We start from the raw sequence: 27,925 nt of genomic DNA, 5'->3' as shown, positions 1-27,925 counted from the left end.
AGAAGTTTAGAGCATGAAGAAAGAAACCCCAAGAGGCCAGGTGGCAAGGCCAGAGCCCCGCCCCAGGCTCCGGCCCCGCCCCCAGCTCCACCTCTTCTTCCTCCCACCTCCCACCCCCAAGTCGCGGCTCATCCTCGAGGGCGGAGAGAGGTGGCATTTGAGTCCTCCGGTATCCCAGCAGGCAGTGCAGCCTAGAGACGCTGACAAAGGAGCGGAGGAGCAGTCGCAGCTGCTTTCCGAGGAAGCCGGTGTTGCCGAGGTGAGAGTCCCCCACCGTCCCGTCACCCACTTCCTCTCACTTCGGGAAAATGTGGAAGTTACGTGGCCGAGAGCCCCCCGCCAAAGAATGACCCATCCCCACAGCCGGAGGTTGGCTCTGTGATTGACAGCGGCGCTCCGCTGCGCCGGGATGCGGGTGGGCGGCGGGGAGGAGACGGAGGGGATCCTTTCCTGTCCGGTGTGTGACTGGCAGTGGCTCCGCCGCCCTCGGCGCCCGACCCCGGGGTCTGGCCAGCTGATGTGTGGCTCGCTCCTGCCCGGGCAAAGGCAGGCTCGGGAGCCTCTCGGTGCCTGCCCGGCGGAGTTCGGTTGCCCAGGGGATGCGGCTCTAGGGACAACTCTTCGGTGGACGCAGCGAGGAGGGCTGGGGGAGGGAAGTTGACTCCCCGTTTGGGGTGACACTGTCCTCGCCCTTCCTCCGGCTCAGCCGGTCGCCCCAGCGAGCAACTGGAAGGAAATCGGCAGGGCTGGAGCGAGGCGTCCCGGGATAGCCTCAGCTGTGCTGTCTTTGCCTGGAGGGAGATGAAAGTAGGGTGGAGAGGCGGGGAGGGAGAGCGAACGCCTTCTTGGAATAATGGGGTAGGGTGTAGGGGGTGCGTGGCCTGTTTCCTTCGCCTTCCCTGGACCTCTGCACGGATCCTGATGGTTGCACCAGCTGCTCTGCTGTAAACAGGCTCACATGACCGGTTTCACATGGAGCGGCCGGTGTGGGGACGAGGGCTGGGAAGGCTGGGCCCCAATCAGGTGGAGCTGAAGTCCTAGGACAGTCCATTTTGTACTCCCTCTCCAGCCCTCCTGCCCTTAATCAATGTTCTGCAGTTTCCCGCTTTGAAGGAAAGTAATTGACATCTGCCCTCTCTGGCTGAAGTAGCAGATCTACCCCAGTAGAATCTGAGAGATCTCACGTCGGGGAACGAGAGGACAAATACTAAGTGAAAATTGACCTTTGAGGGAGATAAGAAGAGGACTCAAACGTGAAAAATTGGGTCCTTTGGATCTTGCCTAAAAAGCAGTCCTGTTCTTAATGTGAATTCCAGACAGAAAGGGGAAAGTCTACTTTTTCAGGCAAGGCACACGTGGGATTTAATATTCTTGGTGAATATCTTGTCCACACTTCCTCTGAATACTGGAAAATCTCTTTGCTTAGAAAAGACTATATACAGGATATTGAATACGGAGTGGATACCAACTTTTAGATTATACTTATAGTTGGTAGTGGGAAGTTTGGAAAACAGGAAACAGGGCCAAATGTGTCTTTCAAGTTGTTCACGTCTACATACCCAATCAGGATGCGAGATTAAACTAGTTTCTGAAGCGTTTCTTGAACTCTCAAAACAACAGGTATACCTAAATACTAGGAGAGTTGAAATTTTGGAAGTTTTCAACTTAGTAAGGGATAGCTGTGATAGATTCTCCACACATGTATTAATAATATATAATTAAATGTAATGGACAATATTCAGTATAAAGTTACTCCTTTATAGGCAAAAATAGACAATAAAACAAATACCCTGTAAAACAATGCATGCTTCTTCCTTCAATTGTTTATGTACATTTGCTTCCCAAGTGTTTTATTTTTTTTTTCTTAGAGAGCTTTTACATTTAACTCCATTTTCTGAAAACTAACAGTTAAGAAATGATCAGAGAAGCGATTCCATTCCCTAATAGGCCAATAAAGTAATTGGCTACTATTCTTTTTCTATTTTTAAAGAAGCTTAAAATGGAATATGTAGACATTTTACATGTCTACAAAAACATATATATTTTTTGAGACGGTCTTGCTCTGTCGCCCAGGCTATAGTGCAGTGGTGCAATCTCAGCTCACTGCAACCTTTGCCTCGCGGGCTCAAGCAATCTCCCACCTCAGCCTCCCAAGTAGCTGGGATTACAGGAGTGCACCACCATGCCCAGCTAAGTTTTTTTTTTTTTTTTTTTTTTTTTTGAGATGGAGTCTCACTCTGTTGCCTGGCTGGAGTGCAGTGGCACAATCTCGGCTCACTGCAACCTCCGCCTCCCGGGTTCAAGTGATTCTCCTGCCTCAGCCTCCCGAGTAACTGGGACTACAGGCGCCCGCTACCACGTCCGGCTAATTTTTTCTATTTTTAGTAGAGACAGGGTTTCACCATGTTGGCCAGGATGGTCTCGATCTCTTGACCTCGTGATCCACCTGCCTTGGCCTCCCAAGGTGCTGGGATTACAGGCGTGAGCCACTGTGCCTGGCCACCCAGCTGATTTTTGTGTGTTTAGTGGAGACAGGGTTTCACCATGTCGACCAGGCTGGTCTCGAACTCCTGACCTCAAGTGATCCGCCCACCTTGGCCTCCCAAAGTGCTATGATTACAGGTGTGAGCCACCATGCCCAGCCAACTTTATTTTGTATTTTTAGTGGAGACATGGTTTCCCAATGTTGGCCAGGCTGGTCTTGAACTCCTGACCTCAGGTGATCTGCCCACCTTGGCCTCCCAAAGTGCTGGGATTACAGGCATGAGCCACCGTGCCTGGCCAAAACCCAGGCTGGAGTGTGCAGTGGCATGATCTCAGCTCACTGCAAACTCTGCCTCCTGGGTTCACGCCATTCTCCTGCCTCAGCCTCCCGAGTAGCTGGGACTACAGGCGCCTGCCACCACGCCTGGCTAATTTTTTGTATTTTTAGTAGAGACGGGGTTTCACCGTGTTAGCCAGGATGGTCTCAATCTCCTGACCTCATGATCCACCCGCCTCGGCCTCCCAAAGTGCTGGGATTACAGGCGTGAGCCATCGCACCTGGCCAATTTTTTTTTTAATTAGCTGGGCATAGTGGCTTGGCACCTGTGGTCCCAGCTACTCGAGAGGTTGAGGTGGGAAGATCGCTTGAACCCAGGAGGGGTTAAGCTGAGGCCATGCCACTGCACTCCAGCCTGGGTGACAGAGGGAGACCCTGTCTCAAAAAGGAAAAAAAGGCTGGGAGTGGTGGCTCACACCTGTAATCCCAGCACTCTGGGAGGCTGAGGCAGGTGGATCATCTGAGGGAGTTCAAGACCTCGTCTCTACTAAAAATAGAAAAATTAGCTGGACATGGTGGCAGGTGCCTGTAATCCCAGAACTTTGGGAGGCCGAGGTGGGCGGATCACCTGAGGTTGGGAGTTCGAGACCAGCCTGACCAACATGGAGAAACCCTGTCTCTACTAAAAATACAAAATTAGCCAGGCATGGTGGCACGTACCTGTAGTCCCAGCTACTCAGGAGATGGAGGCAGGCAAATCACTCGAATCCGGGAGGCAGAGGTTGTGGTGAGCCGAGATGGTACCACTGCACTCCAGTCTGGGCAACAAGAGTGAAACTCTGTCTCGAAAAGAAAAGAAAAATAGGAATTGCACCCTGCAAAATTCTCATTAGGTATATTAACCATATAGGTTGACCTATACCTCTTCATTGGGAAATTGAAGATGGCCTCAGCTAAATCCTGCCTCCAAAATTAGAAATAACAGCTTCAGTTGACTTTCTTGACCTTCAGGGCAGAGAACAAAGTCTGATTCTTTTACTCATTCCAGCTTCTTCCTGAATTAGGCAGACTATGTTATTAATGGTGAAGTCAGAAGTTTTTAAAAAAGGAAGGCTCTAGCAGTGTCTTAATTTAGCAGTATCTTGGTTAGATCACCAGAACCAATGTCTGGTTTTCAGCTTTTCCAGGTTCAAAATTTCATTGGCATATCCAGAAATTGTCAGTCTCGCTGATTGATTCACACCAACCAAACTCAAAAGATTTCTATGAGCATGAATGGCAATTTGCTAACTCAGTGAGAACGGCCAAACAGACCAGAAGACTCATGTACAAGCCAAGGCAAGCTTTGCTGTTGACTATATGGAAACACAAAGAAGTTGCTCTTGACCTCCCGTTTTTCCAGGTTCTATGAGGACCACTTTTTCAAGCCTAGCAGTCAATATATTCCACATCATTACAGGTTTCTTTTATATAAAAACCATTTCAGTCATACCTTTGTATGGATATATCCTAGTCACCTGGTTGAATTGGGTCACATGTAAAACATCTCTAAAATCTGTTTCTTCTGCATTCCTGCAGCCTTAGCCTAGGCCCTCATCATTTCTTCCTGCCACAGTCATTCAACAGTTTTTTTTTTTTTTATTTTTTATGGTAACTACTCAGGAGTCAGGTGTTGTGCTTGAATGGTCGATGGCAACCCCTCTCCAACTTCAAATCTTAATTGGTCAGTTCCGTGCTTAAAATCCTTAAGGCCAGGGACAATTGTAGGTTACACTTGTAACCCCAGTGCTTTGGGAGGCCAAGGCAGGAAGGTTGCTTGAGGCCAGGAGTTCAAGACCAGCCTGGGCAACATAGGGAGACCTCGTCCCTATATTTAAAAAAGAAAAACCCTTAAGTGGTTTCCTGTTGCCTGCAGCAGTGGTTCTCAAAGTTTAGTGTGGATCAGAATCACCTGGAAGTCTTGTTAAAACAGATGGCTGGGCCCCAATCCCAGAATTTCTGATTCAGTAGGTCTAGGGTGAGAACCAAGAATTTGTGTTTCTGACAAGCCAAAACCACTGGCATAGGGAATCAAGTTTAAACCCCCAAACGTTCACAAAATCTTTCACAATCTGCCTCTAACTTACCTTTCTAGCCGAATCTCTTGCCACTCTCCCCGTATCTGCTATTTTTAACCATATGCAGTGCCAAAGCTCATTTTAAGCATCCCTTTCATGCTTCTACACACATTCTTCCTGGAATTCATCTGGCCCTCCAGTTCTGCAGACTAGCCTTAAGGCAGATGATCACTTTCTTTATGCTCCCAGAGCACTTTATATCTATCAGCAGTTTTAACATTGCTCACATCATATCCTAATTACTGCTGTATATCTGTTTTTCCGCTAGTCTGAGTTTTTGGAAGGCTGACAAAATATTTTCATCTTGTCTTCATATTCCCTAGCACAGTGCCTCGTATATAATAAGTGCTCAGGGAATGTTTGTTGAGTGAATCTGTGATTTTTTTTTTTTTTTTTTTTTTGAGACAGAGTCTTGCTCTGTCACCCAGGCTGGAGTGCAGTGGTGCGATCTTGGCTTACTGCAACCTCCGCCTCCTGGACTCAAGTGATTCTCTTGCCTCAGCCTCCCAAGTAGCTGGGATTACAGGCGCCCGCCACCATACCATGCCTGGCTCATTTTTGTATTTTTGGTAGAGATGGGGATTTACCATGTTGGCCAGGTTGGTCTTTAACTCCTAACCTCAGGTGATCCTGCCCACCTCGGCCTTCCAAAGTGCTGGGATTATAGGCGTGAGTCACTGTGCCCGGCCATGAATTTGTGATTCTAAAACTTCTGAGTGTTACATGTAGCAACATATATAGAATCATATAATATGGATTTTGCTTTGAGAATTGCACATCTTAAAATGAGGACATACGGAGATATTGTAAAACATGGAAACAACACATTAATTATAACCGGGTTGTAAATAACACATTTGACAATATGAAGTGTTTTCAAAAAGACATTAGGGTATTCTTTTTTTTTAAATCTTAAAATGTATACGACTCAACTTTTAAATCTTGAATATAGAATAGCCAATCACTACATATTAATTATAGCAGTCAATCCCATTAGTTAAAATAGCAAAGCATACCAAAAATCTACACAATACATAAAAACAAAAGTGCCAAATATTCAGCAATGAACATTGAAGTAGAAAGTAAACATTAGAACGTCACTTGTTATGACTTTAGGAAAATGCCAGCAATTAAAAACCCTAATAAATAATACTGGGAATTCAGAGGAGGACAACTGAGTTTATGAAGTGGGAGGGAAGGAGGTTTTAATACTAATGAGACTAAAGGAAAATAACATATCGCTCTTAACGATTTAGTATTTAGTTGGTCATTGGCAAGGAATGCACAGAGTATGGAAGAAGGAGATAGCCCCTATGCCCAGATAAAAGGGAGCTGACCTGAAGGTAGAGCTGGGAACCTTAATCAGAGTAAACAGCAAGAACCAGGCAGAGAGAGTTAAGTAGCTGGTACACTGTGACCAAGCAGATGGGTCACCAGTTTCTGGGTGAAGGCTGTACTTTGAATCATCCTTAACTGTTTTCAAACTTCGAACCACTTATTTCAAATGAGAAAATGCTATGAAAGTGGTTTCAGTGCTCTTTAATGGTCTCTAAGTTTTGTATCTATGGTGGTAAAATGGATTCCTGTTGATCTCAAAGTCTTACCTTTTCCTTCCTCTGGTCAATGCAAAGTGAGGAAAATGGAAAGAAACCATCATACTTTGGGGTACTGGTCTCCCCGGATTGATGGTAGTAGCAGGCATGTGTGAATATCTCAGAGTGTTTATGCTTCTTTTTGTGGCAAAGTACTTTGCAAACTGGTCACAAGGTGGTGTGCACACATCAGGTTTTCTTTATAATTTCATTCAGGATTGATGTTCTGTGCCTTTGGTACAGGAGAGGAAGACAAGACAGTTTCCTGTATCACCAGATCTCAGCCGTACTCTCTGCCTGTGAGGTCAGAAGTGTGGTGGAGCCTCAGATTTCTAAATGCTTGCTGGCACAGTTAGGCACTGAAGAGCCAGGGAAAATCAGAGGGAAACAAAGAGGGGAGGGGAGAAAAGGGGAAGAGAGGCAACTAGGAGTGCTGATTCTCTCTGCTCTCCTCTTACCCCAACCCATGGTGAGCAGCTACCTAAGATTTACTGCTCCTCTAATTAGGATCCCTTGCTTGTCTTGTATAGACAAAGTGTGTTCAGCTATGATGGGCGAGTGGTGGGGGGAATGTTTCCCAGTGGAGGAGACAGTTATTAGTAGACATCTGTAGGACAGCTGATAAGCTCTTAGCTATCTGCTAAGTGCTCAGCACTGACCTTGGGCCTATGAAGGGTACGAAAAACAAAAGCATCCCACAAAAAAACAATATGGCATTATACCTAAAATCTGACTGAGGAGTCAAAATTAATGCACACAAAACAAATGTCAAAATATTCCATTCTGACTGGGTTCAGTGGTTCATGCCTGTAATCTCAGCACTGTGGGAGGATTGCTTCAGTTCAGGAGTTCAAGACCAGCCTGGACAACACAGGGAGACCCTGTCTCTACATAAATTAAAAAAAAAAATTAGCCGGGAGTGGTGGCACATACCTGTGGTCCCACCTACTTGGGAGGCTGAGGTGGAAGAATCACTTGAGCCCAGGAGTTTGAGGCTGCAGTGAGCTGAGATCATGCCAATGCACTCCAGCCTGGGTGACAGAGTAAAACCACGTCTCAAAAAAGAATTCAACTCATACAGTAAGTACATTCAAAATAACATCATAAAATTGGTGAGATCCGTGGAGATGGAGATCATGGTAGTAGAGGAATGCCACAGGGAGAGGGAATTTTTTTTTCTTTTTTTTGAGTCAGAGTCTCGCTCTGTCACCCAGGCTGGAGTGCAGTGACGCCATCTTGGCTCACTGCAACCTCCGCCTCCCTGGTTCAAGCAGTTCTCCCGCCTCAGCCTCCCGAGTAGCTGGGATTACATGTGTGCACCACCACGCCCAGCTAATTTTTTTTGTATTTTTAGTTTCGCCACGTTGGCCAGGCTGGTCTCAAATTCCTGGCCTCAAGTGATCTGCCCGCCTCAGCCTCTCAAAGTGCTGAGATAACAGGCGTGAGCCACTGTGCCCAGCCAGGGAAGGGGAATTTGTATTAGGTTTTGAAAAATGAGTAAAATTTTGCTGTCCAGAGAGGAAGAATGCGGCAAGCCTTCATTATTAATGTCCTGATGAATAGTTCCTGACAACTACAGCTGTTTCATCATCAGGAAAATAGTGTGTGCAACTCAATAAGTGAAATTGTCTCTTGATTTTTCTTTATAAAACTGAAAAGGAAACACAAATGAAGATAATGCAGACTCAGTTGTGACTTGAATTTTGGATCATCCTTTGAGAACTCTGATCTTCTTGATAAGCAGGGACAGTTGCTACAGATTAGGGCATGTGTGGTAGTCAGCATCAGGGAGGCAGGACTTTGTTTTTTTTTTTTTCGAGATGGAGTTTCGCTCTGTTGCCCAGGCTGGAGTGTAGTAGTGCGATCTCGGCTCAATGCAACCTCCATCTCCTGGACTCAAGCAATTATCCTGCCTCAGCCTCCTGAGTAGCTGGGATTACAGGCGTGCACCACCATGCCCAGCTAATGATGGCCAGGCTGGTCTCAAACTCTTGACCTCAAGTGATCCACCTGCCTCAGCCTCCCAAAGTGCTGGGATTACAGGTGTGAGCCACCGCGCCTGGCCGAGGCAGGACTTTTGAAATTGAGACACAGAAGGGATGACTGTATAAGGAAGTGTAAACCTGGAGACCAGAGTTCTGCCACTAATACCCTGTGCAACCTTGGATAAGTCTCTTAACCATCCTGGGCCTGTTTCCCACATCTGTCAAATGAGAAAAGTGGGAACCAACTAATTCTGACTTGGTGTGCACTTGACTTTTGGAAAGCAACCTCCTAAACCGATTTGCAATAAGTTTTTACCAGTTTAGTATATAATCTCTCCCCAGGATTTTTGCATTTTATCGTTTTGTAATATGGACTGCAGCAAAGAGAAAGTGTTAGTCTCCAGAAAACTATCAATTCAAGGCAAGTGTTACACCTTATTATGTTCATTGGCACAGTTGCTAATATTGCTCTATTGACTTGGTGCTAATTCTTCCCTAATTTCCACTGGTTGGAGTTTAGGAGGCAACTTATATCTTAGCCAAGGTAAGTGATAAGCTGGGCGTGGTGGCTCACGCCTGTAATCCCACCACTTTGGGAGGCCAAGGTGCGCGGATCACGAGGTCAAGAGTTCAAGACCAGCCTGGCCAACATGGTGAAACCCTGTCTCTACAAAAATACAAAAAAAAAAATTAGCCAGGCGTGGTGGCATGCACCTCGAATCCAAGCTACTCGGGAGGCTGAGGCAGGAGAATCACTTGAACCCGGGAGGCAGAGGTTGCTGTGAGCTGAGATCATGACATTGCACTCCAGCCTGGGTAACAAGCGAAACTCCGTCTCCCAAAAAAAAAAAAAAAAAAAAGTGATAAATGGGAACAGAAATAGGAAAAGAAATAATAGTAAATTGCTCAAATATTATTAAACACTTAAACACTTCTCTCATAGTAACAAGGAGATAGCCTATTCGTGATTCATGGGGAAATGTGTACATGTTCAACTCACAAAGAGAAAGCTTTGAAATTAAAAGAAAAAGAATTCCTACTATGCCATTATTCAAAGATAGTAAAATTTCTACTTTGACCTCTGTTGACTAACTTTTTAAAGTTAGAACCAAGGGTTTAGCATTTGTCTGTGTGGTTAATTTTGACTTCCCAGTCAGATTTATGAACCATTTCATACTCTTTTAAAACAAATAGTTTCACATTAGAGTTATACATGTTCTTAAGTTTGCAAGTTATCTTAAATCTTTTTCTCACTATGAGTTTCTGTTACATGTAAATTATTTTAAATAATCGAAATTATTCTATTTAGCCCATAGTTTAAGGTTTTCAGTATGTTTTTGGGAGAATTATAAACTAGAAAATACAGTTAACAGAGATTTTTCACATTGCTTCTAAATTCCCTCTTGTGTTTCAAAACAGGCACCTTTTTCAAAGTAAGCCCTAGTAGAGTTGTTACTTAATTTTTTTTTTAAATAAGTATTTAAAGACTTCAGAATTCAAAAGATACAAAAGGGTATCCAGAGAAAAATTCCTCCCACCCCTGTTTCTTTCTCCAGGGACAAATGTGGATATCCTTCCAAAGAATTTCACCTGTATCCAAGACAATAGGTTTTCATATTCTTTTATCTGCCCCCCCCCCCTTTTTTTTCTTTTTGAGACAGAGTCTCTCTCTGTCGCTCAGGCTAGAGTGGAGTGATGCAATCTCGGCTCACTGCAAGCTCTGCCTCCCGGGTTCACGCCTTTCTCCTGCCTCAGCCTCCCAAGTAGCTGGGACTACAGGCACCCGCCACCACGCCCGGCTAATTTTTTTGTATTTTTAGTAGAGATGGAGTTTCACCGTGTTAGCCAGGATGATCTTGATCTCCTGACCTCATGATCCACCCACCTCGGCCTCCCAAAGTGTTGGGATTACAGGCGTGAGCCACTGCGCCGAGCCTTATCTCCCTTTTTATACAAATGGCAGCATGCGTTACACACTGCACTGCTCCTTACGTTTCTCACTTAACACTACCTCTTGAAGATCAGTCCATCTCTAACTACACAGAGTCTCCTCTTGATACCTGGTATCCCAATGAAATGAATGGATAGACTATACTTTATTTAATGAATCCTCTTTTAATGGACAGTTGAGCTGTTTCCAATCTTCTTTTTTTTTTTCAGATGGAGTCTCACTTTGTCTCCCAGGCTGGAGTGCAGTGGCATGATCTCGGCTCACTGCAACCTCCACCTCCCGGATTCAAGTGATTCTCCTACCTCAGCCTCCTGAGTTGCTGGGATTACAGGTGTGCGCCACCACACCCGGCTAATTTTAGTATGTTTAGTAGAAATGGAGTTTCACCATGTTGGTCAGGCTGGTCTCGAACTCCTGACCTAAGGTGATCTGCCCGCCTCGGCCTCCCAAAGCGCTAGGATTACAGGTGTGAGCCACCTCGTGTGGCTTGTTTCCAGTCTTTTGCTATTAACAACAAAAAACTAGCTCTTCCTGGGTGCCAAGTTCTGTTCCATATTGTTTCACATAAATCATTTTATTTAACCCTCAGCACTGCAGAGAAACCTTTCACCTACATGACTTCACACAAGGGTAATATATATGCCAGATAAATCCCTAGACGTACAATCTCTGGAACTGAGGCTGTGTGCATTTGATTTTGGCACATATAGTGGTTATGCCAATTCACCTCCCCACAAGGAATGTAAGCACATGCTTGATTGCTCCCATCATATGCTGTCAAAATTTGAGTTTTACTAATGGGATAGGTAAAAAATTGTGGTATTATAGTATGGCTTTATTTTGGATTTCCTTTGCTGTGAGTGAGGTTAAACATCCTTTTGTAAGTTCAAGGACAATTTTTATGTCCCTTTTCTATGAAATATTATAGTTTACTAATTTTTTGTTTTAGTTTTAATTGACAAACAATAATTTAATATACTTTTATATTGAGTTGTCTTTTTCTCAGTAATATGTAGGCCCTCCATATAGTAGGGAAACTTGCCTGTGATACGAATTGCAAATGTTCCTTTGGCTTTGCTTATAAAGTTTTTTTTGCCATGCAGAGTTTAAAAAGTTATACAGACGAATTTATCATTTTCTGTTTATTTCTGTCTTCAGGAACAGTTTTTTGTTTGTTTGTTTGTTTTTTTCCCAAGACGGAGTCTTGCTCTGTTGCCCAGGCGGGCGTGCAGTGGCACAATCTCCGCTCACTGCAACCTCCACCTCCCGGGTTCAAGCAGTTCTCTGCCTCAGCCTTCGGAGTAGCTGGGATTACAGGCGCACGCCACTATGCCTAGCTAATGTTTGTATTTTTAGTAGAGACAGGGTTTCACCATGTTGACCAGGCTGGTCTCAAACTCCTGACCTCGTGATCCGCCTGCCTTGGCCTCCCAAAGTGTTGGGATTACAGGCGTGAGCCACCGAGCAAGCCCGGCCTTCAGGAACAGTTTCTTTTCTTTCTTTTTTTTTGTTGTTTGTTTTTTGGTTTTTTTTGAGATGGAGTCTCACTCTGTCACCCAGGCTGGAGTGCAGTGGTATGATCTCAGCTCACTGCAGCCTCTGCCTGCTGGGTTCCAGTGATTCTCCTGCCTCAGCCTCCCAAGTAGCTGGGACTACAGGCACACACCACCATGCCCGGCTAATTTTTGTATTTTTTAGTAGAGACAGGGTTTCACCATATTGGCCTCGAACTCCTGACCTCGTGATCCTCCCACCTCAGCCTCCCAAAGTGCTAGGATTACAGGCATGAGTCACTGCACCAGGCCAGGGACAATTTCTAAGTGAAAAAAAACAATTTGGTTTCTGTTTTTACGTCATTATTAGAAAGCCTGAGGTTTTTTGGGTTTTTTTTCTCATTGTTTCTTCTAGAATATTTATGACTTTACTATTTTTTTAATTTTACTTTTTTTTAAAAAACTTGTATCTGTTTAGAATTTTCCCTGATTAAGGAGTGAAGGATAAATTATTTTTTTTCTAGATAGATACCTGATTCAGCTAACATTTATTGATTAATCTATCCTTCACAAATCAGAGATACCACTTTTTATCCTAAATTAAATTCTCATCTCGACAGAATTTTAGAATGAGATGGTGCATATAATTTTGTGATGCCAAATTTGGATGTTCTCTTCCTAATGCTTCCTAAGATAGTAATTATACAGCTTATTTATCATTTTTTATTGAAAAAAAAAGAGAGAACACATCAAACTTCTGAGAGCACATTATCCCAATAGAAATGTGTATGCTTTTGAGTAGAAGAAATAAAAATGGAAAATTATAATTCTTTAATCGGATGGCTTTTAGAATAATCTTAGTTTTGTATTTTTTTTCTATAAACCCAGGAACTTGATAATCTTAGTTGTTTTATTTTATTTTCTTTTTTTTTTTTTTTTTTTTTTTTTTTTTTTTTGAGGCCGGGTCTCGCTCTGTCCTGCCAGGCTGGAGTGCAGTGGGATCTCCAGCTCACTGCATCCCGCCTCCCGGGTTTACGCCATTCTCCTGCCTCAGCCTCCCGAGTAGCTGGGACTGGCTCCCTTTTCGCCCGGCTAAGTTTTTTGTATTTTTTACCCCAGCCCAGAGGCGGGGTTTCACTGTGTTAGCCAGGATGGTCTCGATCTCTGACCTGTTGATCCCTTCCGTCTCGGCCTCAAAGTGCTGGGATTACAGGCTTGAGCCACAGCCCGGCCTATTTTCTTTTTAGGGCAGAATCTCAGTCTGTTACCCTGGCTGGAGTGCAGTGGCGTTGTCATGGCTCACTGTAGCCTCAACATCCCTGGACTCAGATGATCCTCCCACCTCAGGCTCCTGAGTAGCTGGGACTACAGGCATGTTCCACCACCCCCAGCTAATTTTTGTATCCTTTGTAGAGACAGGATTTTGCCGTATTGCCCAGGATGATTTTAAATTCCTGGGCTCAATAAATCCTCCCACCTTGGATTCCCAAAGTGCTTGGATTACAGGCATGAGCCACCGCATCTAGCCTTAGTTTTATTTTATTGAAGTGCACAGACAGTATAGTGGAAAGAATACTGGACTAGGAGGCAGGAGGTCTGTCAGCTCTTTGGTTTTTTGTTTATTTATTTATTTATTTTATTATTATTATTATTGAGACGGAATTTCGCTCTCGTTGCCCAGGCTGGAGTGCAGTGGCGTGATCTTGACTCACTGCAACCTCTGCCTCCCGGGTTCAAGTGATTCTCCTGCCTCAGCCTCCCAAGTAGCTGGGATTACAGGCACCTGCCACCATGCCTGGCTAATTTTTGTATTTTTAGTAGAGACAGGGCTTCACCATGTTGGCCAGGCTGGTCTCAAACTCCTGACCTCAAGTAATCCACCCGCCTCGGCCTCCCAAAGTGCTGGGATTACAGGCGTGAGCCACTGTGCTCAGCCAACTCCTGGCCTTTCTTACAGGTAGAATTATTTATGTAGTCCTCTGATTCTCTAGCACCATATATACCATGATAGGCTTATAAGCATCTATTATAATAGAGGTAGCTTCAATATTTTTGCTTGTCAATTAGACTTGAACTTTTGAGAGTACAGCCTGTGTATTATTCATCTTTGTATCTCTGCTCAGCTTCTGACATAGTTCCTGGTATATAATAGATACCCAGCTGAAAGAAAAGAATAAACATTTGCATACATGACTATATAGCTCCTATTTGATAGAAGTTGGAAAGGCCTCTATCAGAATCAGAGCATGTGAGCCTCCGCAGCTGGTAAAACCAAATAATTCATTCATTTGTTTTGTTTCTCTTTGAATGCATGAGAACCTGAACTTGAAATTGTTAAATGGCTTATAGTCTATTTTAAAGGTGTGATCTACAGGGTAAAAATCAGATATTTTCTCTGATTGTACATTTTAGCTTTTGCATTTTATTTTTAAAAGCTATGTTTCAATTGTGGGGGCACGCCTGTAGTCCCAGCTACTCTGGAGGCTGAGGCAGGAGGATTGCTTGAGGCCAGGAGTTCAAATCCAACCAGGTAACATAGGGAGACCCTGTCTCTTAAAAAAAAAAAAGGCACACTTGGTGTGCTGGGTAAATAAGAATATTGATTAAAGTGAGATTAGGAAATAAATACAGAAACATCACACTTAACAAGCATTCAGACTTCTGTCAGTTACAGCTATCTGGAACATATTCAAGAACCCAGAGGGAATCTAAAAAAGCCTCTGAAGTTGGAGGAGAATAGCTCTCACAAAGCATGTGTACTTGATGTAGGAGGGAGAGGCACAGTGCCACTCACATGCCAAAGCCCTACTTACTGACTACACATTTTCATAAAAAAATTCCAAGGACTGCTTAGCATGTGTGGTCATTCGGCCTCCTTTCAAGACATTTTAGCTTGTTTCTGGTTTCAGCAGAAAAAAGATTAAAAGAACTCTCCCACCCATGCTGCCAAGAAGGCACTAAATAAAGTATTGTTGACACGAGCGTAAAAGTGATTCTCATGGTTTTCTACAGAAATCATGGAAACTTACTTTGTGTTTATTTTTTAGTCTTTAATAATTCTGCTGGACTCGTGCAAAATCAGTTGTGACAATACTTAATTTATTCTACTTTTTAAAAAATCTGAGGTTTAAGAAGAGCGATATCCCTTTGATCTCACCTCTTTGAAAGGGGGTCATTAATTTGAGAAAGATTTCTTTATTCCTTTGAGTATTTAGATTATTAATCATAGGTTGAAATCCTCAATATGAAAGGAGCATGTATAAACTTCTTCGCATAATTTGGTAAAAGCTATATAAGTAAGTCAAGGTAAAAAGTCAAAAGGCATGTTTAAGTGATTTGGGGACTTTTTTTTTTTTTTTGAGTCGGAGTCTCCCTCTGTAGCCCAGGGTGGAGTGCTGCAGTGTGATCTCGGCTCACTGCAACCTTTACCTCCCAGGTTCAAGCGATTCTCCTGCCTCAGCTTCCTGAGTAGCTGAGACTGCAGGTGTGTCACCACACACCCGGCTAATTTTTGTATTTTCGATTTTGTATTTTTGTATTTTGTATTTTTAGTAGAGACAGCATTTCACCACGTTAGCCAGGCTGGTCTGGAACTCCTGACCTCAAGTGATCTGCCTGCCTTGACCTCCCAAAGTGCTGGGATTACAGGCAAGAGCTACTGCACCCGGCCGATTTGGGGGCCTATTTTAATGCATGCTAAATATGCTTTTTGTGTAGGGGCTATAGATTAATGAAAATTGGGATCATTCACTTCTCGCTTTCTTCTTCTATTTCTAGATTGCCAAAATGCTTTGGAGTTTTTAACTGAATCTAAGAAAAGTCCAAAATAGATTTGAGACTGTAAAAACAGAAACTGCAGCAAGGGGGATTCAGTGCCAATGCATCAACAAAAAAGACAGCCAGAGTTAGTGGAAGGAAATCTTCCTGTTTTCGTGTTCCCCACGGAGCTCATATTTTATGCAGATGATCAGTCAACACATAAGCAAGTGTTGACACTGTACAATCCCTATGAGTTTGCCTTAAAGTTCAAAGGTGAGTCTCCTAGCTCTATTTTCTGGGTTTTTAACTGCTCCCTACTAATTTTTTACTTGTAGAAACTAATTAAAAAAAAAAAAAAACCACTAATGGCCATTGTGACTTTTTCTTTCAGTTTTGTGTACTACTCCAAATAAGTATGTTGTCGTTGATGCTGCAGGTGCAGTAAAGCCTCAGTGTTGTGTGGATATGTAAGTCAAGATCACTTCTTGGTAACACGTTTTAAGTGTGTTAATATTTATGTTTTTAACTTGAGAAAAAAAGATATTTTCTTGAAGCTGTTCTCACATAGGCATTTATTATATCTTGAATTTTTGCTGAAAATTTGTCTATTAAAATTGTTTCGAAGAGATTCGGCCAAATACTTAATAATATTTCATATTGTTGGAGCTCATGTATGTGTTAGTATCTCCGTGAACATTTTCTCATTGTTGTGGTTTTAGTCATACCAGGGATGTATAAAGGTAAAGTTCTGACTTATTCCTTTAAATTTCTCCAGCTATGATAGGGGATTTAGCTTTCTTTGGAACATGCTGCTATTTGGAAAACTATAATACTACTACTGTCTAAGAACAATGGTAATATGAGTTCATCTGAAGTGATTCAACTAAAAGCCTGGAAGTTAATCTATATAAACAGGAAGCAGTTGTGTAACCACTCATCTGTAAAGTATTATTTGAGCTCTTCCAGATAATTTCATCTTAAGAGTGTCAGATAAATGATTGTTCAAGCTGTTCATATTTAATTTTTATTTTAGAACTAGTGGTGACCAGATGGATCCACTGACCAGCCCTTAATTTTAAGCTACCAAGTACACTGTATTTGTTTAAATCTTCTGTGAGAATGAGAAGCAGAATTCTTTTCTTTTGAATACTTTTTCACCAGCTCAAAGCCATAAAATGATGTATCTTTGAGAATGTTTCTGCACATTTTAAAAAATTTTCATTCAGTACACAATAAGCAAGAGCTATTACAAAGAAATGTAGTCTCTTGCCAAATAAATGTGTTACTTTTGACCTAATTGTTTTGTGTTCCCTGATAAGAACAAAATAAATGGAATTGCAGAAAACTCATAAGAATTACAGTGCTTGGCTAGGTGCAGTGGCTCACGCCTGTAATCCCAGCACTTTGGGAGGCTGAGGTGGGAGGATCACCTGAGGTCAGGAGTTCAAGAGCAGCCTGGCCAACATGGTGAAACCCCATCTCTACTAAAAATACAAAATAAAAATAAAAATAAAAATAGCTGAGCATGGTGGCAGGTGCCTGTAATCCCAGCTCCTGGGGAGGCTGAGGCAGGAGAATCTCTTGAACCCAGGAGGCAGAGGTTGCAGTGAGCAGAGACCACACCATTGCACTCCAGCCTGGGCAACAAAAGTGAAACTCTGTCTCAAAAAATAAAATAAAATTACAGTGCTGTATACTCTTTTCTCTTCAGAGAAGCAGAGGTGTATTATTGGCCTTCTGTTGCACTGGTAATAGTGGATTACTTACTTATTCAATTGCTTGTTTCTACCTGCATGCATGGGATTCAATTTTAAGTGTAGGGTGAGGTTTGTTGCCTAAACAATAAGTAAGTAGAAATGGAAATTTATGAGATGTTTGTGGGGAATAAACAATTGCATATATTTCTATTTAGTAAATGTTGCTGCACTGAGATATCCAGAAAAAAAAAAGTCATTGCTAAAGATAATTTTCTTTCCTTTTTTTTTTTTTTCAAATGAGACAGTCTTGCTCTCTTGCTGTGGCAGCGATCATAGCTTAGTGCAGCCTCAAGCTCTTGGGCTTGGGCTTAAGGGATCTTCCTACCTCAGCCTCCCAAGTAGCTAGGACTACACGCACACCACCAAGCCAGTTAATTTTTAAATTTTTTTGTAGAGACGGGGTCTCTGTGTTGCTTAGGCTGGTCTCAAACTCCTGGCTTCAAGTGATCCTGGCCTCAACCTCCCAAAGTGCTGGTATTACAGGTGTGAGCCACTGTACCTGACCAAAAAGGAATTTTCTTTACCTGTTATTTTTTTGCTTAAGACTTTTATTCTGTGTTTCAGATTATGTGCTTTCATCTAATATTTCTGAATTACTCATTTCCGAATTACTCATTTTTTTAACATCTTAGCAAATTTCTGTTTTTGAGTATTTGGTTGTAGTCAGTATATTAAAATATCTCACTGCATTCTGTTTGGCTGGCCCCCAGAAATCTAAACAGCATTTGTTATTTTTGCTGTTTTCAGTGTGATTCGTCATAGAGATGTTCGATCCTGTCACTATGGTGTAATAGACAAATTCCGTCTTCAAGTTTCTGAGCAAAGCCAGAGGAAGGCTTTGGGAAGAAAAGAGGTTGTTGCTACTCTTCTCCCATCAGCAAAAGAACAACAAAAGGAAGAAGAGGAAAAAAGAATAAAGGAACATTTAACTGAAAGTTTATTTTTTGAGCAGTCATTTCAACCAGGTAGTTTTGGGGTTGTTTTTAAAGCCCTTTTGATGTCTTACACATTATTAACTTTAAAATAATCAGGCAGCTAAGAATAATTACTAGAAAAATCATCTACCATTTCAAACATGGTCAACTACTTTAAAACTGAACCTAGAGAATCAGGGACCTGAAGTAGAACAAGAAGCCTGGAGGTGGATTTTGAGAGGAGGGAATACCCCTCACTGGACTAGGCTGTAAGGAGAGGGTAGATGTTGCTGTAGCCTTTTAAATATATCTGTATTTAAACATAAACATAAACATATCTAAGACTGCAGGCACCATACTTTATGAAGCTAGTAAATTTGGCAGTTCTATACTTCTGTTTCCATGACTTTCCTATATCCTTTCTCATTTAATTAGTTCCAAGGAAGAGAGAGATTGTGTTTGGCAATAGGCCAAGCTTAGTGCACTGTTCATATTATTTTGAAAAAAAAATCTCATTAAAGTTGAAGTTAATTAAACTAAGTAGATTATAATATCCCCTGTGGGCTATTAATTGAATCCCTCTCCAGCCCTCATTTCCTTCCAGCTTAGATATTCAGAAGTGTTATGATATATTCTTTCAACATTGACACTACCCTCATATTCAACTCTTTGGATGTCATTACCCCGTCTTCTTAACTTCTCATTATCTCCTCCTAAACCTGTTGTAGTAGAAGGAAGATAAAATTTTCCATAGAAAAACAGGGAAACTGGAAACTTTTTGATGGTGATACCGATACATGAATATGATAGCAGCTGTCCTTGAAATTGCAACATTTTATGAAGGATTAAAAAAATCTAATTGCTGTTACATTCAGTCATATCAGTTTGTTCATCTTAGAATGTTTATTTCCGCCGGGCATAGTGGCTCACGCCTGTAATCCCAGCACTTTGGGAGGCCAAGGTGGGTGGATCATGAGGTCAGGAGATCGAGACCATCCCGGCTAACACAGTGAAACCCTGTCTCTACTAAAAATACAAAAAATTAGCCGGGCATGGTGGTGGGCACCTGTAGTCCCAGCTGCTCGGGAGGCTGAGGCATGAGAATGGTGTGAACCCGGGAGGTGGAGCTTGCAGTGAGCCAGTGCCACTGCGCTCCAGCCTGGGTGACAGAGCGAGACTCTGTCTCAAAAAAAAAAAAAAAAAAAGAATGTTTATTTCAATAACAGGAAGTAGTAGTGCCTCTTTGATTTACTGTAGCTAAGAGTCTCTTCCTAGTCCATTAGGGACCATCTAGATTTTCTGGTAATACCAGGACTAGTGACTAGGTAGTAGCTATTAGGTTGGTGCAAAAGCAATTGCGATTTTTGCCATTACTTTTAATTGCAAAAACCGCAATTACTTTTGCACCAACCTATAGTGGATTGTTTTATTCTGACCAATTAGTATCAACTGACAGGACCAGCTTTTCATCTTTTGAAGCTGAAAGAGAACCTTTGTCCAGTGTCACTCTGTCAGATCAATATTGTAAAGTTAATGTAGTTATGAAACGCAAGATTCCCTTTTTAAAATGCTTCCTCTGGTATAAGAAAGAAAGGCCATTTAATTTGTATTTGTTTTTTGAAGTTACACTTGTAATTTAAAATAGTCTTTGAAGTTCAGTTTTGTATTTAACAGATTGGTTTAATAACCAATCTGGAGTAAGGAATAATAAGGAGTAAGGTTTAGGGTATATGTGTATGTAAATATATGTAAGGAGAACTTTATTCCTCTTATTGTGAAATTTATTAAAATTCAGGTGAAGATCATGCTAAGAGGCTAAATAATTATAGTATGTATTGTCTTATTTTGTTTTATTTTTTATTTTTTGAGAAAGGGTTTGTCTCTGTCGCCCAGGCTAGAGTGCAGTGGTGCCATCATAGTTCACTGCAGCCTCCAACTCCTGGATTCAAGTAATCCTCCTGCATCAGCCTCCTGAGTAGCTGGGACTACAGGTGCTCGTCACCACACCCAGGGTCTCACTATGTTGCTCAGGCTTGTCTTGAACTCCTAGCCTCAAGCAATCCTCCTGCCTCAGCCTCCTAAAGTACTGGGATTACAGGCCTGAGCTCCCGCACCCGGCCTTATTTCATTTTTCTAACAAACCTTGGTGTCTAAAGTATATTAGAGAGTTTTTCTAATTATAAAATTGGAGTAGGCAGATGAATGAGGATAGGTGATGCTAGCATAACACATGGTGATCTCTGTTTTGGGGGAAAAAATTCTCTAATCCATTCCTGTAAGGAAGCTCAATGAAGGCAGGCACTTTTCCTAGTACTATTATATCCTCAGTACCTAGCGCAGGGCCTGGCACAGAGAAGCTACATAATGAATTTGTAAATGAGCTGAGCTAGGAAGGCTGGACTTCAGGTCTGGTAAGGGTCTGTGGGAATGGTGAGTTTTTTTGTTTTGTTTTGGCTTACAAGGTTTTCATGGCTATGACAGCTGTTTAGAGGAAGGGTGATACCACAGTACAGCCCCATTCACAGTCCTGGCCAACATGTCCCATTTATGGGTAGTTACCCCAATGTGTCTAATAACCTGGAAGTAAGTTGAGTAAAGTTTTCTTCTTTAATAGAATATCATGATGACTGATTTCGTCTCCTGTCTATTAAATTTACAGGAATTTATATGTCGTTTCCAATATGTGGAAAACTCAGGTTTTTAAGTTTTTCTGAACTAAAATGTTGAAAATTAATTGAGATTGTTTTGGGAGGCTTTGAAATGTCATTACTTTTACAAGTCCTTAGCTTAGAGAATATTTCAACAAATGCATATTATTAAAGTATTAGAGGTACAACAGTGTTGTGAGACTCACTTTTAGCAGGAAAATGGTTGATGGCTACATTATGAAAAATTTGGATTTTGAAATATATTGAAAGTCAGTAAAAATGAGAAAAATTTAAGTTTATTGTATAAAACACATATAGCAATAACATAAGAAAATGTACCTGTAATCTCACACACTTAACACATCTGCTTATATAAGTGTTCCATGTTACTTTCCAGACCTTGCCTATGTGCATAAGTATATCTTGTGAGTTTTTTTATTCAACAGAAATTTAAGTATACTTTCATAAAATACTAGAGCTCAGGTTATTAAGAAGCCATTTTAAAAGATACATCTGAATCTTAGTGGGTTTGTCTTAATTACATTATTAATGAACTGCTATGTCTATGCTATAATGTTTGAGTCAGTACCCTCTGGCTTAAGAAAAGTATAGTCTTAATTATTGTTTATAATAATAAAAAAATTGAAAATAACTGAAAAGTCCATCAATTGGGAATTGGTTAAATTATAAATATTCATAAGGTAGTGTGCCAGGCAGACATTTACGAGGATCTGATAGAATGATGAATGCTTATACATTGTCATATAAAGAGCTTCAAATATATTTCTAAGTAAGGAAAAAAAACCAGTTATATAACAGTATGTATAATATGGCCTTATTTATGTAAAAGATTCTCCTACATGTTTATACGGGCATTTGTAAAATCTAAAAGGATACATACCAAGCTGCTAACAGTGTTAGCTCTAGGAGGGTGGAATTATGGAGGAACATTCACGTTTTCTACATCTTTATAACATATTTTACAACGATCCTGTAGTACTAGGGGGAAAAAAGCTTTTTCCATTTTGAAAAATTTCAAGCATTTATGTAAATGTTTTTGGAATACTAAAAATTCCAATTTCTCTAAATACTACATGTTCTCTAAATACTAAAAATTATTTGAAATTATCTTTATTGTGGGTTTGCAGTGAATGGTGTACTTGTCATAAATAACTGTTTTCCTTGAGAATTCATCCTTGCAACAAAGATAACTATAAAGGTACTCTATTAACTGAAACAAGACTTGGGGTTTTTCTTTTAGGTATTTCTGCTATTGTTTCATTCCAAGCAATAATTACTATAAAATTTGAATTTGTTTTCACCTCTCTGGCTCTGATGAAGTTCAGTTAACGCCACACAACAGCTAAGGTATTAATAATTTAGAAAAGTTCCATTTAATAATAGAATGAACAGCATTATTTCATTAATGAAACACAAAGATTGTGTTGCTGTTGGCTATTCCTTTTAATGAAAGGAAAGGTAGTGGGAAAAGCTGTATGAAAGAAAATGCTGTTACTGGGTTTCTTAAAAATACGGGTATGTATACTATACAAATAGAGTCAGAACGGTAGAATAGCAGGTGTGATAACATTTTTAATTTTTTTTTTTTTTTTTGAGACGGAGTCTTGTTCTGTCCCCCAGGCTGAAGTGCAATGGTGCAGTTTAGGCTCACTGCAACCTCCACCTCCCGAGTTCAAGCGATTCTCCTGCCTCAGCCTCCTGAGTAGCTGGGATTACAGGCGCCTGCCACCACACCCGGCTAATTTTTGTATTTTTAGTAGAGATGGGGTTTCACCATGTTGGCCAGGCTGTTCTCAAACCCCTGACCTCATGATCCACCTACCTTGGCCTCCCAAAGTGCTGGGATTACAGGCGTGAGCCACCATGCCCGGCCTTTTTAAAAAATCTTTTAGAATTTTATTTTAGGAACATTTAACATGAGACCTAGTCTCTTAATGAATGTTTGTGTACAATAAAATATTGGTTAAATGGAGGGATAACGTCGAGTAGATTTCTAGGACTCACTCAGTTTACATAATTGAGACCTATCCCCATTGATTAGCAATTTGCATTATCCTCCTCCCCCAGCCCCTGGCAACTACCATTTTGCTCTCTGCTTCTATGAGTTTGACTATTTTAGATTTCCTGTATAAGTGGAATCATGCAGTATTTGTCCTTCTGTGACTGGCTTATTTCACTTAGCGTATTTGCCAGATACTGTTTCTGCTGTTTTCTTCTTTGCTATAAATGGGTTAGAGCAGAGGGAAACACTTTTGGTTCCTTAACATTTTCAAAATTGATAGCAGGATGTACAGTTATTAGGATCAAACCTATCTGGGGGGCTCCTTAAAATATTCCCAAAAGGTAGTGGAGGTCTAGTGTGGCAGGCTCAAATTGAATATACACAGGCAAGCCACTGGGGTACTGGAAGAAAATATCAGAACTTCAATTTATATTTATTTTTAGCACATTCTTCCAAAAATCTATTTGTATGTTTTATATTAAGCCTAACAGTACAGAACTTGTGCATATAATTTTAAAATGTGCATACATTGATGATACATGCTTGAATACTTTCTACTGACTAGGGTGGGATGGTCGGGGGAGTTGGTGACCACCTTTCAGTAAGAGCTCACTACCTCACAATGCCACGTCAGCATTCCATCCTGCAATGATTCAGACCAGTTAAGACATGGGCTTCCACATCAGCCCAGCAGTTAACTCTCTGACGGATGAAAACGATGGGGAAACAATCGGAGAAGTTAGACAAAATCAGAATTCTGGTGAGTGGCGGCCAGTGTATGTGAAGGAACTTTTGTCTTAAAGTTTTTAGAAGGAAGCTTAGGGATTTTTGTCTTTTTACAGAAAACAGAGCTGTCTCCTCAGGACCTAGTTTACTAACTGTCTTCCTGGGAGTGGTGTGCATTGCAGCCCTGATGCTGCCTACAATGGGGGATGTGGAATCGCTGGTGCCTCTCTACCTCCACTTAAGTGTGAATCAAAAATTAGTGGCTGCTTATATCTTAGGTAAGGGTTTTAAAGATGCATTTGGGACATATGTGTAGGATTTTATGTGTTTATGGGTGGTGGTGGTTTGATTTTTTTTTTTTTTTTTCCTGAAGAACAGGTAAAGAAATGTTTCAAGAGCATGTTGAGGTCAGGTGCCTTTGAAGACTTTTTCAGCTCACATTTAGTTCTTTTTAGCTTATTTATCTAGTACCTGATACTGTATTCAATTATTTTCCTTTTGCCGACTTACAATGTCATAAAACATGTATAAAATGTAAACCGCATGCATTCCATGATACAGCATTTCTACTTTTAGGAATTGCTCCTAGGGAAACAAAGTACATGTGGTGATAAAGATGAATAATGCAGCCTTGTTTAATATTGTGAACCTTTCTGTTTTATTATTATTTTTTCTTTACTTTTGAAGGCACCATGTTCAGAACTTTTTAAGCCAATTCCCTTATTTCCTATTGATTCACTATTTCAGTCATCCTGGCTTGAAATCTTAAGAGTTAATTATTTCAATGGAACAAATATTTATTCTGTACCTTCCATGTGTTGAGGATTAGTGTTCTGGTGATGAATGACTTTCCTCATGTTCTCCTCTCACCTTTGCTTAGATGCCAACTCTTTTCGGTATTCCCTGGCATATGTGCTTTCTCTTATTTATTTATTTATTTATTTAGAGACGAAATTTCGCTCTTGTTGCCCAGGCTGGAATTCCCTGGCATATGTGCTTTCTCTTATTTATTTATTTATTTATTTAGAGACGAAATTTCCCTCTTGTTGCCCAGGCTGCAGTGCAATGGCGCATTCTCAGCTCACTGCAAGCCTCGCCTTCCAGGTTCAAGCGATTCTCCTGCCTCAGCCTCCCGAGTAGCTGGGATTACCGGCATGCACCACCACACCCAGCTAATTTTGTATTTTTAGTAGAGACGGGGTTTCTCCATGTTGGTCAGGGTGATCTCGAACTCCCAACCTCAGGTGATCTGCCCAACTCGACCTCCCAAAGTGCTGGGGTTACAGGCGTGAGCCACCAGGCCTGGCTGCTCTCTCTCTTTTATTTTGAGAATCATCTTCTTGATGATTCTCTTGATCGTCTACCTTCTGTCTGTGTTCCTTCTCTCTTTTTCTTCCCCCATTCATTCCCACCCCCAACCATCCATCATATTGTCATATTTATTTCTCTTTTGCTCTCACGACCACCCCCTAGTCAAAAATCTTCAGTGGTTCCCCATAATCCATACGATGAAGTATATAACCTTCAGTGCCATAGTTTGGCATTTAAGACTCTCCACAATCTGAGACCTCTCTGAGCCAAATCTGTCTAGCTGCTTCCTCCTGTAAATCATTGCCTAAAGCCTTTTAGATTATTCACTCATTCTGGAAAAGCTCCTCTAGAGGCCTGGTTCTCCAGGCCCTTACTCATGCCATTCCCTCACCTGAAATGCCTGCCCATCTCCTCGTTCTCTCTCTCTTTCCTGTCCATGTCTTTTTTTTTTTGCGATAAAGTCTCGCTCTGTCACCCAGGCTGAAGGGCAGTGGGTGGCTGGATCTCAGCTCACTGCAACCTCCGCCTCCCCAGTTCACTGGATTCTCCTGCCTCAGCTTCCCAAGTAGCTGGGATTACAGGTGCTCGCCACCACACCTGGCTAATTTTTGTATTTTCAGTAGAGACGGGGTTTTGCCACGTTGGCCAGGCTTGTCTTGAACTCCTGACATCAGGTAATCCACCTGCCTTGGCCTCCCAAAGTGCTGGCATTACAGGCGTGAGCCACCATGCCTGGCCCCTGTCCATCTTGTAAAGCAGCTTTTTATCACTGGGGGCAACTTTTCTGACTGCCCCAGTCTCATGTGATTATCCTCCGTCTCTGTACTTTTTTTTTTTTTAAATCACACTTTCATCATCCTTCATTTAGGACTGAGCATATTCTTATTCTTATTTTATATTTTATATATTCTCTCTTCAAAAGAAAGAAGCAAAGCAGGAATGCCATGCTTCTGTCTCTTTGTGGCCCTAGGGCCCTGGGATACAGGTAGACTCTTGATGCTTCTGTTAACAAAGTCGACTGGCTTTACCCATGCTTTAAAATGGCACATCTGCTGTTATGGCTGATGTGACTGAATAAAGTAGGAGGTATGTTTGATAGTTTGCTGTGGCCAGACATTAGTGATTTAATTAAATCTCTCCAGTGACTGCCCATTGCTATAAATTGGATTTCTTCTTTATAATATCAACAAAATTCAAATTGACTTTGAGTTCTTGGTAGAGTGCCTGCCTATGTGCTATGTTTTATTTGTTCACTGAGGTCCGAACAATTGCTTATTGAATGAAATATTCTATTAGATGCATATCTTTAACTGTTCTCCATTTTTTTTCTTTCAGGTCTTATCACAATGGCCATACTTAGAACATGAGCAAGGATTTCAGTTGACTTCTGAAGTAAATCTATCTTGAAAATATGAATGTGGACTGCCTTTTATCTCTATTTCACTCCATTAACATGCTACAAACTATTGAATGATTTCAAGTAATTGCAAATGTATAATATATATTTTAAATTATAATTTAATTTGAAGGACCGCAGAACATTATTTTACAGACAGCAAGGATGCTTCTGAGTGACACCTAGGAAATTATTTGAAGAAATTCTTTTTATACCTATACCTGTTGTGCAAGAGACTTTAAAACATTTGTTATTTGCTCACCCTTTTTTTCCAGTTCACTTTGATTGCTAGGGGTCATGTCTGCTTCGAAGTTACAGGACTAAAAGAACAAACTGACCGGCCTAAAACTAAAATGACATTTACTCCCTGGCTACAAACGTCAACGTTATTATGTTAATCATACCTTACCCTCTATCATTATAAGCGGTTGCCATGGTGTTTCTAAAAGTAAGTGTTTTACCATTAATGTGTAGAGGGGAACAAAGCATAAAGTACTAAGGGATCATGCTTATCCTAGGGTCTCACAGAAGACAGGACATATTAATCTTGTGAATTACAGAATGGGTTGTGGTCCAGACACCAAGAATCATAGGGGTTTTTTAAAAAAACCTAATGGAAGTAGGGTGACCTCTCTCTTTGGTCTAAGAGTTCTAAAGGAAGGTAGGCATCTGTTTAATTAGTTGGTTCACCCTGGCTTTACCTCTGGTTAATGCTTTGTGTTAACAGGAAGGAAAAATCACTTTATCTTTTCTTCCAAGCCCCTTCCCCACCTGACTTGCCCAGACTGGGCTTACCAGATACCAGGTGATTTATGTGGAGATGATTTTTCACCTTTAAACTCTAAGCCAAGTGTAGGAAACTCTTCATAGCTGTGTCGATTTTATATCAGTCACTGAGACTTTTTTTTAAGTTTTTATTTATTATTAAGACAACTTTGCCAAAAAAAATCCCCTAAGCACAACTATTTACATTTCTTTATAGCCTCTTCTGATCTCTAACACATATATGCAGTTTTAACTGTTACTGTCATAGTAACTGATCTTTTGTCTAAGGATTTTTACCTGAAAGCACAATGCATTAAGAGTCTCTTGAAAATCATCTTTCAGATCTTTTTACAGAATGAATTTATGCACTGCAACAAACACAAATGTATGCCTGAGGTTGGTTTTTGCAGAAAATAGTCTCCGCTTCTAAAAACTTCTATGTCTAGTCTTCCATAGGAAATCCTCACTGTTTAACCATGTGAGGAGCCTAAGTCATTAAACGGATCATGTCTGTACATTGTGTAATGAATGAAAAGCACATAAATGTAATCTACTTTGAACTTTGTAGAAATTATGTGTGGAGGCTATTCTTACTTATCCATCTCAAGTCCTGTGTGTGCACGTGTGCGCAAGTGCACATACGTGTATGTATGTGTGTATAATAACACATTGTAAAGAACAGAAATTACTTTAAAAAATAAACAGAAATGGAGACCTGAGCTTCACA

At 41.2% G+C, this 27,925-nt stretch overlaps 2 protein-coding genes across 10 annotated transcripts in view; one reads left to right on the top strand and one right to left on the bottom strand.

Moving 5' to 3' along the window:
* Positions 1–27,925, bottom strand: part of FAM122C (family with sequence similarity 122C) — a 121,161-nt gene that overhangs the window by 3,788 nt on the left and 89,448 nt on the right. The gene's annotated exons all lie outside the window — the stretch shown is intronic.
* Positions 102–27,923, top strand: MOSPD1 (motile sperm domain containing 1). 3 transcript variants are annotated; one of them, XM_003918308.4, is made up of 6 exons: positions 102–259; positions 15,677–15,931; positions 16,050–16,125; positions 18,163–18,380; positions 23,843–24,004; positions 26,373–27,923. In XM_003918308.4, the coding sequence occupies exons 2-6, from the start codon at positions 15,778–15,780 to the stop codon at positions 26,402–26,404; spliced, it is 642 nt and encodes a 213-aa protein (XP_003918357.1). In that variant the 5' UTR covers positions 102–259; positions 15,677–15,777; the 3' UTR covers positions 26,405–27,923. The 3 variants fall into 3 exon arrangements, with proteins under 3 accessions (XP_003918357.1, XP_009196556.1, XP_017809889.1); XM_009198292.3 differs by lacking the exon at positions 26,373–27,923 and adding an exon at positions 22,239–22,345 and having other exon boundaries at positions 23,843–23,914; XM_017954400.3 differs by lacking the exon at positions 23,843–24,004.

The sequence above is a fragment of the Papio anubis genome, chromosome X (assembly GCF_008728515.1).
Source record: "Papio anubis isolate 15944 chromosome X, Panubis1.0, whole genome shotgun sequence".
Lineage (NCBI taxonomy): Eukaryota > Metazoa > Chordata > Mammalia > Primates > Cercopithecidae > Papio > Papio anubis.
This window is presented reverse-complemented; position numbering and strand designations above follow the sequence as displayed.

What these genes read in the sequence shown, in the direction of transcription:
- MOSPD1 (XM_003918308.4), top strand. Translation starts at nt 15,778, where the DNA reads ATGCATCAACAAAAAAGACAGCCAGAGTTAGTGGAAGGAAATCTTCCT. An exon ending in GTTTGCCTTAAAGTTCAAAG is followed by an intron (nt 15,932 to 16,049) that starts GTGAGTCTCCTA and finishes TTTTTCTTTCAG; the next exon opens with TTTTGTGTACTACTCCAAAT. An exon ending in CCTCAGTGTTGTGTGGATAT is followed by an intron (nt 16,126 to 18,162) that starts GTAAGTCAAGAT and finishes TGCTGTTTTCAG; the next exon opens with TGTGATTCGTCATAGAGATG.